At 38.4% G+C, this 15,176-nt stretch overlaps 1 protein-coding gene and 1 long non-coding RNA gene across 2 annotated transcripts; both read right to left on the reverse strand.

Annotated features, from left to right (window-relative positions):
* Positions 1–3,081: 3,081 nt before the first annotated feature.
* On the reverse strand, positions 3,082–14,936 carry LOC144660422 (uncharacterized). Its single transcript, XM_078521037.1, has 2 exons — positions 12,222–14,936; positions 3,082–3,159 (listed from the first exon to the last, which is right to left on the reverse strand). The coding sequence occupies exon 1, from the start codon at positions 14,567–14,569 to the stop codon at positions 13,469–13,471; it is 1,101 nt and encodes a 366-aa protein (XP_078377163.1). The 5' UTR covers positions 14,570–14,936; the 3' UTR covers positions 3,082–3,159; positions 12,222–13,468.
* LOC144661576 (uncharacterized) lies at positions 6,184–10,046 on the reverse strand. The gene is made up of 3 exons (XR_013572312.1): positions 9,925–10,046; positions 8,591–8,672; positions 6,184–6,648 (listed from the first exon to the last, which is right to left on the reverse strand). It is a non-coding gene; the product is annotated as an uncharacterized LOC144661576 (long non-coding RNA).
* Positions 14,937–15,176: the final 240 nt, after the last annotated feature.

Consider the following 15,176-nt stretch of genomic DNA (forward strand, 5'->3'; position numbering starts at 1 on the left):
GTATTAACAAAAGACAACTTACTGACAAATAATTTATTTAAGGGGTTTAAGTGCATTGATCACTAAGCAGGACTTGTTGGCACAAGGAAAGCTCCACAATAGCTTATGCCGTAGTGGTGTTCTCTACTATTAAAATGGATAGTTTTCTGCAATTATATTTAACATAAAAAATAGTAATGCCGAATACGAAAGGCTGAACTACCAAGGCTTCTGGATTAAAAATAATTTCAAGAGATGGTTCTCAAGGCATTAGAAATGATCGTAAACACGGCGGTTTTGGCTATCGATGTGAAACTCAGTCAGATCGATTGTGCAAGCATGGTCGATGAGAGTATAGACCATGAAAGTGACGTCAGATCACGCCACGCACACGCGCGGGCTAGAATTGTGCAGGTTTGGTCTCCATGAATGAAAGCGAATTTCAGCGTGTTTTGTTTGAATCAAATACGCATTTGTTTTCGGAATTCAGGATTGGACTTCTACTCAGGTAATCTGTAGAAAGAAAATTGATCAGGCTTTTGAATTTTTGGTCTAACTGAAAAGAACGGTGCTAACGAACCGGCAGCGGACTGTCGATGTTCAGTTAACAAGCGCTAACAAGATCTTCAGAAAGAAAAGTAATCTTGCTCACTTCAAGCGATAGGCACACTAGAGAGGAAAAGGTAATTAAAATTGTTATTCTTTGAATTCTTGTTCATCTTCTTTTGTATCATGATCATTGTCGTTTTTACGTGTCGGACCGGAATGTTCACGTCCCACCGGCAAAGTTTCTTAACGGTCAGGCATCGCTTTTGATAAATACTTGTTCGAGTTTGTTATGGTATAAAACAAATCGACCACATTTTTCCATGGTCTACACTCTTATAGACCATAGAAATGACGCCATAAAATGTCCAAAACTTTGCAGTGAAACCACTCGCCTACGGCTCGTGGTTCCACTTGAGTTTTGAACATTTTCTGAAGTCATTTCTATGGTCTATAAGAGTGTAGACCATGGAAAATGTGGTCGATTTGTTAAATAGCAAAAATAGTGTAGTGTAGTGTCCCACTTCTGCAGAGAAATTAACTGTGAGTTTCGACGATCTTACAGACAGCCACCAAATGATACACATTTATCCTTTAACTATTCATCACTTACCAAGCCTTGACCGCTTTTGGACCTTTTTCGTTTCCTCAGTGTCCACGTTTGCTAGAGCTCTGAGATATGTACAAAAACTGACTCTTATATCCGTTATTTATCTTCGTTTAGGCACGTTTTATTTGTATGAAAATGGTAAACACTTTGAATTGTTTACCATATTTCCCACGCCTTTATTTAACGGTCACCCAGGTGTGTTTAGGCACATGAAAGTACTCAATCACAATTTTGACTTATTTTTCAAATACATTTGGCTATTTAAGAATTTGGTTGATTAATATATATATATATATATATATTTTTTTATTTCTTTTATTGATTCTGGGGTGCGCATGTGGATCAGTAAATTTGTCAAAAGAAGTCTTCACCTCAGTGTCCACGTTTGCCAGAATTCTGAAATATTTACAAAACCTGACTGTAATATCCGTTATTACACCACCTTCGTTTAGGCACGTTTTATTTGCATGGAAATGACAAACACTTTACAAACTCTTTGTAAAATTCATTAAATATTCATGCGGGTGCAAACCAATCCCAGTACCACATCAGATCACATGTACACAACTGTAAACCCCAATACAAATTAAACAAGAGAATTAACTTTTGATACAAACTCCTGCTCAGCTTATAAGTATTCATTAACTTTTGATACAGATCTGTACTGATTCGCATAACAATACTTTACATTCAATCTATTGTTTTCATTTCACAAGTAGAATAAAATATTCGCGTCCGACGTGCCGTTTACAATGGCTCGCCTATCGGCTCGCCATTGTAAACGCCCATACAGATCACCCCCTCATATTTTATCTTCTACTTACATACTTCCAACGCCTTTATTAAACGGCACCCAGCTGATGTTTTTTGCTCTTAAAAGCACTCAACCGAAGTTTTACCTTTTTGCAAATACATTTGGCTATTTTAGAATTGGGTTGATTGAATCTGTTTGATTTTCAAAAATGCCATTTGTGTCTAGTCCTTTTATTGATTCTGGGGCGCGCATCACAGTGATTTGCTATCGGTGAATTTGTCAAAAGAGCTCTTCACCTCAGAGTTCACGTTTGTCAGAGTTCTGAGATATTTACAAAACCCGACTCTAATATTTGTTATTACACCTTCGTTTAGGCACGTTTTATTTGCACGAAAATGCCAGAACACCTTGAATTGTTTACATATTTCCAACGCCTTTATTTAACAGCCGCCAAGGTGGTTTTTTTGCACTTAAAAGTATTCAATCGAAGATTGGACTTATCTGGAAAACAGTTTGGTATTTTAGAATTGGGTTGTTTGAATCCGTTTGTTTTTTTGAAAATGCCATTTTTTATATTACTTTTAGCGGAGCTTCAGTACGCGAAACGCACAAGCGGAGCACCATGGGTAAGGAAATTTGGTAAACCCATGAAGCCGAAAAAATTTGGTTATCGAGTGAGCGTACGCCCACACGCGCCTACAGACTTTCGGGGAGGGGAAGGGGAGTCACAGGCAACCCGAGCGGGATAACGCCGGCCTATATCTCAGATATTGGTCATCTATGTTATGGTGGATTGATAGCTGTCAAAACAAGGTATCCGCTGACCAGTTTCACATGACCATATCGTGGGCTCAGGTGTACAGCTCATCGAGGTCATGTGTTTTCTGAAGCTGACCGCTGTCCAGGTTATAGTTTTTCTTTGAAACACGGGCTCAAATCTTACTCGTTTTGTCCATCGTAATGACAGAATTTTGTTATCGCATTTTTTTAGATTGGAGTTGATGATTTATTTTGGCTATGGATCTTTCTTGAGTAGTATAAGTTTAATAACTTTAATAACAGTATTTTCAATAAGAGTATTTTTGCAAAATTTTAAGAACCAGAATATAACTGTGGAGCTCCGCTTTTAGGCTTGGCTTAATCTATATATTACTGATTCTTGGATGCGCATTCGGATCAGTGTATTTGCGAGACTCGTGCGTTTTATTCAGACTAAGTTACGATTTTCATTGTACTAGCATATTGTGGAATGTGAACAGAAGGATAAAGGCTTAACATTGTTATTGTTAACAGATTTGACCAATATCTCACACCCACCGCTAAAATAACTTTTTCAAATATTTATGCGAAGTGGAACAGAAAATATCCAAACCAGGTTTTCGTTTCTCAAGCCACCCTTTTCAGTTTTTCAAGAAACAAGAATTAATTATTGTAAAAATCTGGCTTAATAACTTGACTGGAGCTTAGGCTTCAATAGTATACATCATTTTATTGCGACAGTTCTGTTTCGTATGGACCAAAATCATAATATCCACACTCATCAGGCAAATTTGACGACTTGTTGTTAAATTGAAAAGCTGCCAGCTTTTCAATTGGAAAATTAAAAGGAAAAAATGGTCATGAATTCAATTTTTAATTTCAAATTTATTGTGTTTTAGAAATGAACGTTAGCCCCTTTGTTATATTCTGTTTGAAAAAAAAAAACACAAAAGTCGGAAAATTTTCTTGATTTCAAATTTCTGAAATGTGATAAATAATAATTTGATCATGGTGATCTATGTGCATTTGGTGTACGAGTTGAGTTGTTTTAAGCACCGTTCTGGAGAAAAATGCAGCAAATTAAATTCCTCATTATATATAGTGCCCCTGTTAAGAATTAGTCCGTCCTCGGTAACCCAAGGGCAGCTAGTCGGGACGACAGGATTTTTGGACGAAAGTTTACAAAGTTAAAAATATTCACTTTCATTCAAGAACGACAGAAGTCTCCCTCCGTCGTCCCGACTAGCTTCCCCTCGGTCTACGGCGAGATTAAGTCCAACATCGTGAGAAGTTCGACGTTTGGGCGGGGCCTTAATCTGAAACAAACGCGTCTCTTTTGTGGTCCGATCCACATACCTGTAGAAATAGAATACAACCTCGTGAGATAAGCCGAAGTTTTCGAAAATTTATTTATATTACCGATCGAAGATTTTACTTCTAGTTGCTATCCCGGAATTAAATAAAGTCTCTAGCTCTCTCATTCGCCTCCACAGAGACCTAGTGCCACGTCCTAGTTGTTTACAACAATTTCCATCTCTTCCCTCAGAAATTACCCAGTAGTTTAAACTTTATTCAAAACTATGGGTTTCTTGCATCTTAATTTTTTTTTTAATTTCTTTAATAGTTGATCGCCGCCGTGATCCGTCTCATTTTGGACATCGATAAAGTTACACTCATACCGCCACCCACTTTTACGTAGTGAACTGAGAAATAAACAACTGGACATGAGTTTTGTGCAATGGAGACGAAATACACAACTTTTAACCATGAATAGACGGTCCGAGATACACACTAGGGTCTGGTTTTGGAAAGGCGGTAACGCAGGCCGAGTTTCCATGAAGGAATCAAAATGAAGACAAAATGTTTCACACACCACAAGCCACACTGATGCTGGCACCGCGAAATGCTGCTGTAGGACTAAATATGATTATGGAAGAAAAAAAAGAGGCGCGCCCTCAATGTAAGTGGATGATGAAGAGCGAAGATGTAAAGAGGACAGAATAGCGTGTGAAGTGGGAAAAGTGAGATCGCCACCAAAATGAGGGTAGACTGAACCAAGAAGTGAGACCAGACCAATGGCTACCCCCGCGTGGTGGAGAGCGCGAGCCCACCGCATCACACAGGTCACAGCACACGAGCGTTTGGCCGACTCCCGCGACTGTTGACCTTGTTTCCAGATCACAGGACGCGACGGACGCTGACTCTGATCTTTAAAGGGTAAACGATTCGATCTGAAGAAATGTCAAAGTAAACTGGACTGCCTCATTTATGAGAAGTTTTTTATTAGAGAACTTAAACCGGATCTTAACACTCAATCTGACTCCATCCGTGCAAAAGTTTTCACTTGGAACAATGCTTTCCTAATTTTTCTGTACCTCTAATTACATAAAAAATACTTTACTACATTCCTCGCGCTCTATTATAAAATCATATTCATAAATAGCCATCGCACTTGACATTAACATTGAACTTGAAAATGCATGTCATGAAGACAGCGAAACGTTGTTCTTTACTTTTATCGCTTATTTTTATTCTAAAATGTTTAACTAAAACACTGACGAAAACAAATACCTTGACCGCGTTTTCCACAAGAACAACTACAATACTGACTTTATTAGACGCAACACTCACAGAACTACTGAAACTGACAGAAATCTGACATCTGTTACTACAGCGACTTTACCCTACATCAAGGGCACTTCTGAGACTATTGCGCGGATCCTACAACCATACAATATCCGTGTAGCTCACAAACCTATAACAACGTTACGACATTTACTGACCAACGTTAAAGACAGGGACGAACCTAACAAAAGACAGGGAGCGATTTATAAGATCAAATGCTCCGACTGCCAGGCCTCCTACATCGGAGAGACCGGTAGAAACTTGACCACGAGACTGACTGAACACAAACGAGCGACGAGAAATGGTGATGTCAACAATCACATTTCTGAACACCACCGACTTACTAAACACAAAATCGACTGGGACTCTGTTGAATGCTTAACCTAAGTACTAACTATTTTCAACGACTGACTCTGGAAAGCTGGTACACAAACTTAGAACAGACGCCTATCAACAGATGTCAACAACTACCGGCACCTTACAAACGACTTATTCACGACGTAAACAGAAGCGACAAACGAACCGCCAACAGAACGACTTAATTTGACTAACAATAGACGGAACAGAACGACTTAATTAGACTAACAATAGACGGATCGAAACTGACCAATTACTGATGACAAACTTTACACGAGTCTTACAGCCAATAACATCACGGCTTAACTGACCAATCAGCTTCAAAGGACCAGACTTATAACATCATCGACTGACAACAACTTTTCACTTGACTCTGAAGATGACTTCCGCTCAGGTTGTCGAAACGTCAGTCACCAACAACAGTTCTTCTCAGAACTACTCTCACCCGGACGATCACACTATACGAACTACTGATACTCCTGGGTTCAAACCATTTACTTTATTTAAACACTTTTATAACGCACACTTAAAAATTCAAACAAGACAAAATACACATAGGCTCAGCATTTATTACCGTAAGATTAACTGTTTTTCTCCCATTAGTCAATATTATGTCGTTTCCGTTTTCTACCAGCCCGTTAACAGGCACATTTCACAATCAAGAAAAAAAAATCATTAGCAACTAAGAGATACCATTACTTTAAACAACTAAATATGGAGTTCTTTCTTAAAAAATAAGGAAACAATTCATGCCTAGCATGGACTAGGTCTAGCCTTCTTTGCCGTCGTCTTGGAAGAACTTTGACAGTAATTCCCTTTTTCCAGAGCATTTCTCCATACACCTTATAAAAGGCGTTATGCAATTTTTTACGCAGCTTTGAAGGTCTGGGCACATGTTAGGGTCACGCACGCAGTTGATTCGTTCAACTTTACAATCGTGCAAGCAACTATCGACAGCAGCTTGAACATCCATGGACACAACCACGAGAACAACAAAGACCAAACTAAATCCTTTCATCTGCAATAGAAAAATTTCAGTTTGACAAATTACAATTCAGCATTGACATCATAACATAGCATATAAGAGCGAGAGAGAAGAGCCCCATTTCTTTCAAAATGAAGCAGTTGGTACCATTAGATACACCCTATATAAAAATGGTTACAATTCGAGTTATGGGTGACCTTCTCCTCCTCTTTAAACTCCCAACCCCACACCACCATGTTTCTAAATGATTTGCAGGCCAGCAACCCTCCCCCTCTACAGAGACCATATTTGCAATTCCTGTCATCTCTCTTCTCAGTCCGATCAGCCGCAGTGAAATACTTCTCACTGCTTTTCTAATCATTAAGCTTTTCTTGCAACCTTGAAGCAAGTTGTTAGATAATACAAAATAGGAAACCAAGAAACTTTCGGGTACACACATAAATTGCTTCATTTTGATGCCAAAATGTCATAAATTGTGACGAAATGCGCGTCATATTACCACATATGCTATATTACATTACATTATACATACATTTATATAGCGCTAAAACTATAAATATTCTAAAGCGCTGTTTACTATATGTAAAAATAATATAAAAATATATAAATTATACCTATATACAATAATAACTTTATCCTTTTTTTTTTTTTTCTATTACAAAATCCAAGATTTTGATTTTATTTAGCATTGTCTTTTCTCCGTTGCCAATACATTCATCGTTTGTTTACACCAAACGTTTGCCCATATATGGTCATGTGGCAGGGAATTTAATTTTTTTTAATTACCTATAACTTACCGCCATCTTATCCGATGAAGATGAGGTTTTCGCTGTAAATATTGTTTTTCTGTAACAGAAACGCCTGTAACGTTTTAAACACTGCTTTTCAAATTTCTAATGTTGTTACTAAAAATAGGTGTCACTTACGTTATCTTACTTTCAAGCAATGTCAAAAATATCTTTAAAATTGTAAAAAATTAGAACAACTTCCTCCAATTAAGGCCCCGTTTACACGGGTCCGGAGAAATTTTTGCACGGACGAATTTTGTACCTGGACCGCCTGTTTACATGGATCCGTGCAAATTTTGTTACAGATTGCAGTGGTGTTTACACGGAACCGTTGTGATCGGTTCTCGCTAATGTTTTAAGCCAATCATGTTGCAGCTAATGCAGCACGCGGCAAATCAAACAAGGCGGCAGACTAGAACTTTACGTGGTCTGATGAAGAAATTAATTTGTTGCTTAATGTAGTTATAGACTACAAAGCAAGAAAAGCAGGGGAAGGAGTTGATTGGGAAACGGTCAGGAGCAAGTACGAGGACGTAACCAAAATGTTTTTGGAAAAGTACCCTCATAACGACAAGGAGAAATTCCCCCGACGTACCGCCGCTCGTCTTCTCATATCTGTGAACTGCTTTCTGGGTTTCTTTTGCCTCAAATTTTTAAATTTTTAAAACAAAATGTAACAAAATAGGGGCATAATGCAACAAAATGTTTCATTTTTGCTAAGCAACCAGGCAAAATATAACTAGATTCCAGGCCTTAACCGCGCTATCTGTGCAAAAAGTTGCACGGTTCGGGTGTTTACACGAGTCCGTACGAAATATGGAACCGTGCCGGTCAAAAATTTGACCTGCTTTTTTTCAGGTCCCAAACTTGCACACTTAGCCGTTCAAAAATTCGTCGAGTTCCGCCGGTCCCGTGTAAAAGCAAGGTGGAACCGTGCAAGTTTTTGTCCGTGCAAAAATTTGTCCGGACCCGTGTAAACGGAGCCTAAGAAACTCTAATGTCTTGCTTCATTTCAAATATAACATTCTCCCTGTGAGTAAAAAATTAAGTTTAAGAACACTCCGAGAAAAAAAAGCCTAATTAGCAATCGACCATCGTGTTTTGTGCTCTTTTACATGTTTGGTATTGGCTTATGTTGTCAAGAGGGACTGAATCACAGCCGTCCATATTATAAAAGATTAACTTACTGCAGTAGACGTTCCTTGTTCACTTAGTTCTTTGATGGATAATCTGCGATAAGCCAATAGACCTCAGTTACTAGTTGTTTTTCTGCAGAAAACAAGTTGTGATCTTTGACGTTGTTTATTTGACAAAGGGGCTCTAATTAAAAAAATTAAACTAATCATTGACAATCGACAAATCAGTTGTTAACGTATATGCAGTCACGGAGCAGAACTAACTGGCGTAGGAATATTTCCATAACAGCTTATTATCACTGTTATTTCTTTAAATAGGTAGAGTTTTTATATATTTACTTGATAAAAAAATAGTGAAGCTCGAAGGCTAAAAATTACCACTTATCGTATAACTGTTCGAAAGGCAAGCTATGTTTAAAACCGAGACTGGTTTACCAGTTTATCTGAAGTGACGCTGTACGTGTTTTTTTGACCAAATGATATGCATATTTTATTTGCTTGGGATTTACTAATGTCTGCCAACCCTCTTGCCTTAGGCGTGAGTCTCACGCCTGTGGGGACCTGTGAGTCAAAACGTTGTATCGATCTGCCCCTATAAAAGCTCATGCTTACTGACTTATTTCTCACGCCTAACTGAAAGAAACTCGAGCCAAAAAAGGCCTGATTCATATACTTTCGAAATTCGAGCTAATAGAGTGAATTCGTGTAACCTGTTTTTTATATGTTAATGAGTCGTATCATATTCTAATGTTTGTGTACAATAAAACAATACACGAGTGGTCAGAAAACCTGAAAGAAATCACTTTAATAGTTATACAGAAAATAAGTATAAACAGGACGTGTCTTTCTTTAAGCACTTCAAGAACATGTTCAACCTAAATCGAAAATTAGTTTGTTTTTCTTTACGGGTTGTTGAATATAAAATGTTTGTTTAAAAACGCAAGACAATTCAAGGCATGATAAATTTTAAGCCCCGTTATCTGTTTTGGTTTTTACATATTGGTAAATGCTTGAATTTGTCCGCAGGTCTTCTCATACATGAAATGCAAGACGGAGCTATAAAGTAAATTGTTGTTTAAGGAAGAAGGGAGCCATAATATTTTTTAGGTGTTTTTTGGTACACAAGGACTTGATAAAATCAGGCTGACTTTTTCAAGTTGAGATCTAAAGTTCCTGATGGCATCACAATAATATCACTTGTTTATCGCTTCAATACACTTGCATGGTGATTTTTAACAAAATTGGACCACTCCTCGCAGTTTCCATATTATATGTCTTTAGGCCCTTGAGTTTTTGAAGTGAAACTGGTGACAGCGTCCCTTTAATTTTATAGACATTCGCGCATACAAAATTCCAAATTTACCCTTTAACCAAACATAACTTACCAAGGCTTGACTGCTTTAAGGCCTTTTTCTTCACCTCAGTGTGTCTTCCAGAGTTCTAAGATATTTAGACTCTAGTATCTGTTAAGATATCTTCGCTCATGCACGTTTAATTTGCGTGAAAATGGTAAACACATTGAGTTGTTTACCATATTTTCAACGCTTTTATTTAACGATTACCCAGGTGTGTTTTTGCACTTAAAAGTATTTAATGGTAATCTTGACTTATTTGACAATTCAACATCTCACACTCGCTGCTAAAATCACTTTGCTTTTCAATTTCTTTTCGAAGTCGAGCAGGAAATGTCAAAACCAGGTTTTCGTTTCTCAAGCCATCCTTTTCAGTTTCCCAAGGGACACGAGTTTAACATTATTAAACTCAGGCTAATATTTGTTCAGACAGATGATAAAAGCAAAAAGACACGGACGGCGGAACATTTTTCCAACTGGGGGGGGGGGGGGGGCTGACTAGTGACTGGAAGTGGGGAGGCTTAAGAGACTCTTCTCTTATTAATTCTTTATTTTTTCGGTAAAAGTGGGGGGGGGGGGCTAAAGCCCCCCTAGCCCTTCCCCCCGGCTCCGCCGTCCCTGAAAGAGCAAATTGAGTTCTGCTTATTCAGATGTCAACATTGACTGTCGTAAGACTAAAACTAAATACGGATTTTTTTTCGTTTTTTAATGAGGCGAACATTTTTTGTTACTTAACTTTTCAAAAATATTTCTTCGCAGGGTTTCAAAGTGAGCACCTTTGCTTAGTAACGGTCTTAAAGGGGCAGTTAAACGAAAATTCTTTAAGTTTTTGTGTAAACTATGATACATTATAGCACAACTAAAGTACAGCGCGCGTTCTGATTGGTTAATTTAGCGTCTACTATTTGCCCATGGGTGCACGCTGACGTATGCTTCAACTTGAGCGCGCGCGCTGATCTGTTGCGACATGGCACAAGAAAGTGCCACTACTTTACGAGTTTTTACTTGTTTTCTCGATTTTCCTGTGAATTTGAAAAGCTAAACATAAGAAAAACCATTTTTCCATAACGCTGAAGAATTTGAGGTATAATGCAAGTTTGAAATAATTCAAAACTTTGTTTTGTTTGTTTTTTCTTTTGGGTTTTCGTCAGCGTTTACGCGAGCACTACACGCAATTGTTCAAATAAGCGCGCGCACTTTTACCTCAAAGAAACTTTAATAAATCTCCTAAAAGTTGTGCTATAAAACAAATGGTAAACGTCACAGCGTGCACTATTGAGTTACAGATGCACTTGGGAGGTTTGCTAAGCACTCAAGAAGCTAGAGTCGCCCTCGGCTATCGCCTCGGGCGACTCTTACGCATCTTTCGTACGCGTGCTTAGCAACCTCCCGCGTGCATCTGTAACTCAATAGTGCACGCTGTGACGTTTACCATTTGTTAAATTATGAGGGTGCACACAGTGATAACAACGTAACCTTTGAACAACAAACGAAAGGCATAAATTCATTCTCCAAGATGTGAATAACCTGATACGCCACGATATCATGGACACTTTCAAGTAAAGTAGTGTTACCCTACGATAAATTGAAAAGAGGTTTAACCAATATAGCAGGACTTCGTGGCTTAAAATTAGCTAGTGTTTAACGGTCGTAAAAGAAGTACAAAATTTCCCGCCAAAACTAAACTTGAGCGCGCTCGCCAATTGCGTGATGTTTACCGACGAGCACTGAAACATTCAGACTGAAACAATAGAGTCGGATTTCCAAAATTGTTCGCTAAATTCTGAATTTGGGTACGGTAAAAACCTAATCTTACCTTTTTGGTACGCTTTGGCGTCATATCAGGCGAGTTTGGTCTCGCCATGGGTATATTTTGGCTCGACTACGTCTCGCCAAAATACGAACCATGGCTCGACCAAACTCGCCTGATTTGCCGCCGAAGCGTACCAAAAAGGTAAGATTAGGTATAAAAATTATCTTTCCTTTTCGAGATACGTTACACAAAGTCGGTAACACATTCCTATTACTTTTTTGCACACCATAGTTGGCCAACACTGATTTGTTTTTCCCAACATTGACTTGTTTTCATTCAAGTCTGTTCCTTGCTGCTAAAAAAAAAACAACAACAAAAAACAGAAAAAAAAACAAAACAAAAGTGACTGTGGGAATTTAATATGGTGCTCTTTAATAACTCTGACGCAAGTGATATACTTTTTATTATTTATTTCTAAACTATTTCCTTCTTGCAAAAATTTATTTTTTGTAATATTATGATTTGGACACGTGAACTTTCTGCCATTCTGAAACTTTTTTAACAAGATATCAAGAACTCTAATACATACTTCTCATATTTAACAAAATCTCATCTTACAATAAACTAGCTCACATACTACTACTACGATATAATATCAAACATCCTTGTTTGCATTACGTTCGACGGGGTGTCACTGAGAGCGCTAAAAGAAGATATATGTCACAACATTTTATTACTGTTTCTGCTGTTTAAAAGTGTTTTTGTAGTAAAGGGAACATCAAAGTAATTTTAAAGATAGAAAACTTCCATAAAAAGTTGTAATAAATCAAAGATAATCAAGGATGGCTATGGCCGAAGAAGATTTAGATTAGATGTAGCCTGAATTTCAGACGTCCCTTCCTGGTCGTGGGACGTCTGAAATTCAAGCTAAGAAGGATTAAGGCGGATTACAAATAACAAACTTGACAAAATGGTCAATAGTTTCACGATGTTCTGTCTATGACGCAGCTCCTTTATGCAGCCCTCTCAAAGCGCTTCCTTTGTCGCAGCACGGTTTTGGCAAACTTTTGTTTTAATTTGAATTGTTATGTTCGAATAATGCTGATATTTTCACGGTGTACCATTTAAGTGACAGTATCCACTCTGAACTGGATCAGCAGCGAGTGTCAGAGAATACAGTTGTTCACAAATATCGACCTATTACGAAGTGTGGTTTACCATACGTAAAGATATTATTTTAATTACCAAGTCTACGTCAAATATCACAAATTTTACCGTAAACACGAAATGGACTTCGTTAAACATTCATGAAAAATTACCGTGGTTCTAAAAATATTTTGTGCCAAAAAAATTTTAGTGCAAAATTTGTATTGTATAAGTTAAGGACTTTGTAAGAGTTATTTACAGCAGTTAAGAAATTTCTTAATTCGGAAAGTCTTCAAGTTACCTCTTATGAAAATCTTATTTCTATTTGAGCACATTTAACATTTGACTACTTCAAATTAAGTGCCCTTGTGTGTACTGACACAAGGCGCTATAGCGAAAAAACTACTGAAATGCTTCCTATCGAAAACTGAGAAAAAATTCATTTTCTTCTTCTTCTTTCTGGTGTTGACTAAAAGAATTTGGGATGAGATACGCAAGTTCTAGTAGATAATTACTAGGTTGGTATAGTTTTAACTACCTTTTAACTAAAATCTAACGAGCACCCATGCCATAACAAGTACGAAATTATGTTTAAATTGCATCGAACAATGTTTTTCTACAAATGAATTTCGGTCCCTTGAATAAAGTGGAACCTTTCTTTTCCCAAAGAGTTTTCTCTTACATTGTGTGCCATCCGGGCTTCTTAGAATCTCGAGGTCGTCTTTTGGCATACGGTTCAGGAATGGGAGGCAAAAACTCGATGTGCTGCGTAACAATTTTTCTGTTCAAAATCGAGGATACTTCCTTTTCTTCCGTGACTCGCTCAGGGTAGCCGTACGCAAACCTCTTCTGTACTTTCTTGGCTTTAGCTCCTGAATTCCGTGCGACCATGACGTACACCCCTTCGGCGTCGTGAAGGTCGCTTGGTGTCTGGGTCGCCTTCTCGACGATGTAGTTGCTGGTGTAGCAGTAGTGACCGGCATTTGAACGGGGCTGCCGGCCCCATCCATTCCCTGGAGCGGATGGCCCTCGCTTTGGCTGCCGCTTCTCCAATTCTTGAATCCGATTCATCAGCAGCTGTAGCATCAAGGCTTGTTCGTTACAGAGCTGTTGTCTTCGTGTCAGTTCGCGCTCTAAGCGGTTTGTCAACGTTTCAACTTTGGTTTCTTCCAATCTGTCTTCTATCAGGCCGCGGAGTTCAGGAAAGTAGTATTGCTTTGCTGCTGCTTGATCCTCCCTAGGTGGAGCTGTCTTTGGCTTAGTATCTTGTGGCATGCCTAAGAAGTCAACCGTAGCCATGTTAGGATGCGTCAACCTCGTCAGATTGTTTGCCACTCTTTTCTCCACCGCCTCTTGAAGTTTGGCATAAAAGTCCGTGTTATTCTCTTTGTCAAATCCACCAATCACAGCTTTGTCGCCGTCAGGGGTCCTTGAAGTTTCCAAGCGGCTGGTTCTTCCATCATTTTGGTGATCGAGTGATTGAAAAACTCGTTTCATGGCTTCGTGGCGTACTTCGCGCGATGGAAATTCCTCAGCAATGTCTTCCGAACGGAAGGCCCAACTACCTTCACTCCAGGAGTTTGAAAGATTCTGACTTCTGTCCCGCGCCATTTCAACGGGACTCGAAACACCACTTCCACTACCGTTGTCTTCTAACTCCGTTTCTTCTGCGCGCTCTGCTATCTTGGCTGCCAGAGAAGATATTCTTATGAACGGTGGCGACGCTCCGTCACCCTCAAGATCAGTGAAGATGCTTTTCGAGCCAATATTGTTATCCATTTCAGGCGAATTCGGACAACACGGAAACTTTTCGTGTGGCAGATTACTGTTTGCGGTCACTAACGGATCTAGGCTAATAGCCCGTTGCCAAAACAATGCATGGGAAATTGTTTCGAGATCGCTATGCCAATCACATTGACAACGTAACTTCCATTCAATTGATAGACAAAGGCTCGATATGTGGTGTTTTTAGAAAGAGTGGGATGATTGTATTCGCTTGTATACTTCCTATTAAAACAAAAGACCCGTATCTCCTCTAAATACTTGTTCCTTAACATTACATGTTTCTAATAAAAAATAAAAATAACTTATACTGAAAGCAGATATCTTAATTCATAGGCTTCAATTCCATTACCGATTTTCGCCCATTCATAATATCGTTCATATCCTAAATGTGTTTAATTATTAATTGACTCCAAGAAAGTTTGGAGAATGTTATTGATATTTGACTTTCTAAATTTATAAAAGCTAATGACGTTCTCTGACCATTAACTAATTCTTTGGTTAGCTGTACCAACTAAAAAATATTGGATTTCGCTTAGAGGAAATAGGTTTAGTTCCCAAAGGTTTTCAATCGTGTTTATGGGTTACTTATGTAAGGTTTCCT

The sequence above is a fragment of the Oculina patagonica genome, chromosome 7 (genome assembly GCF_052425735.1).
Source record: "Oculina patagonica isolate OP01 chromosome 7, crgOcupat, whole genome shotgun sequence".
NCBI classification, from domain to species: Eukaryota; Metazoa; Cnidaria; class Anthozoa; order Scleractinia; family Oculinidae; genus Oculina; species Oculina patagonica.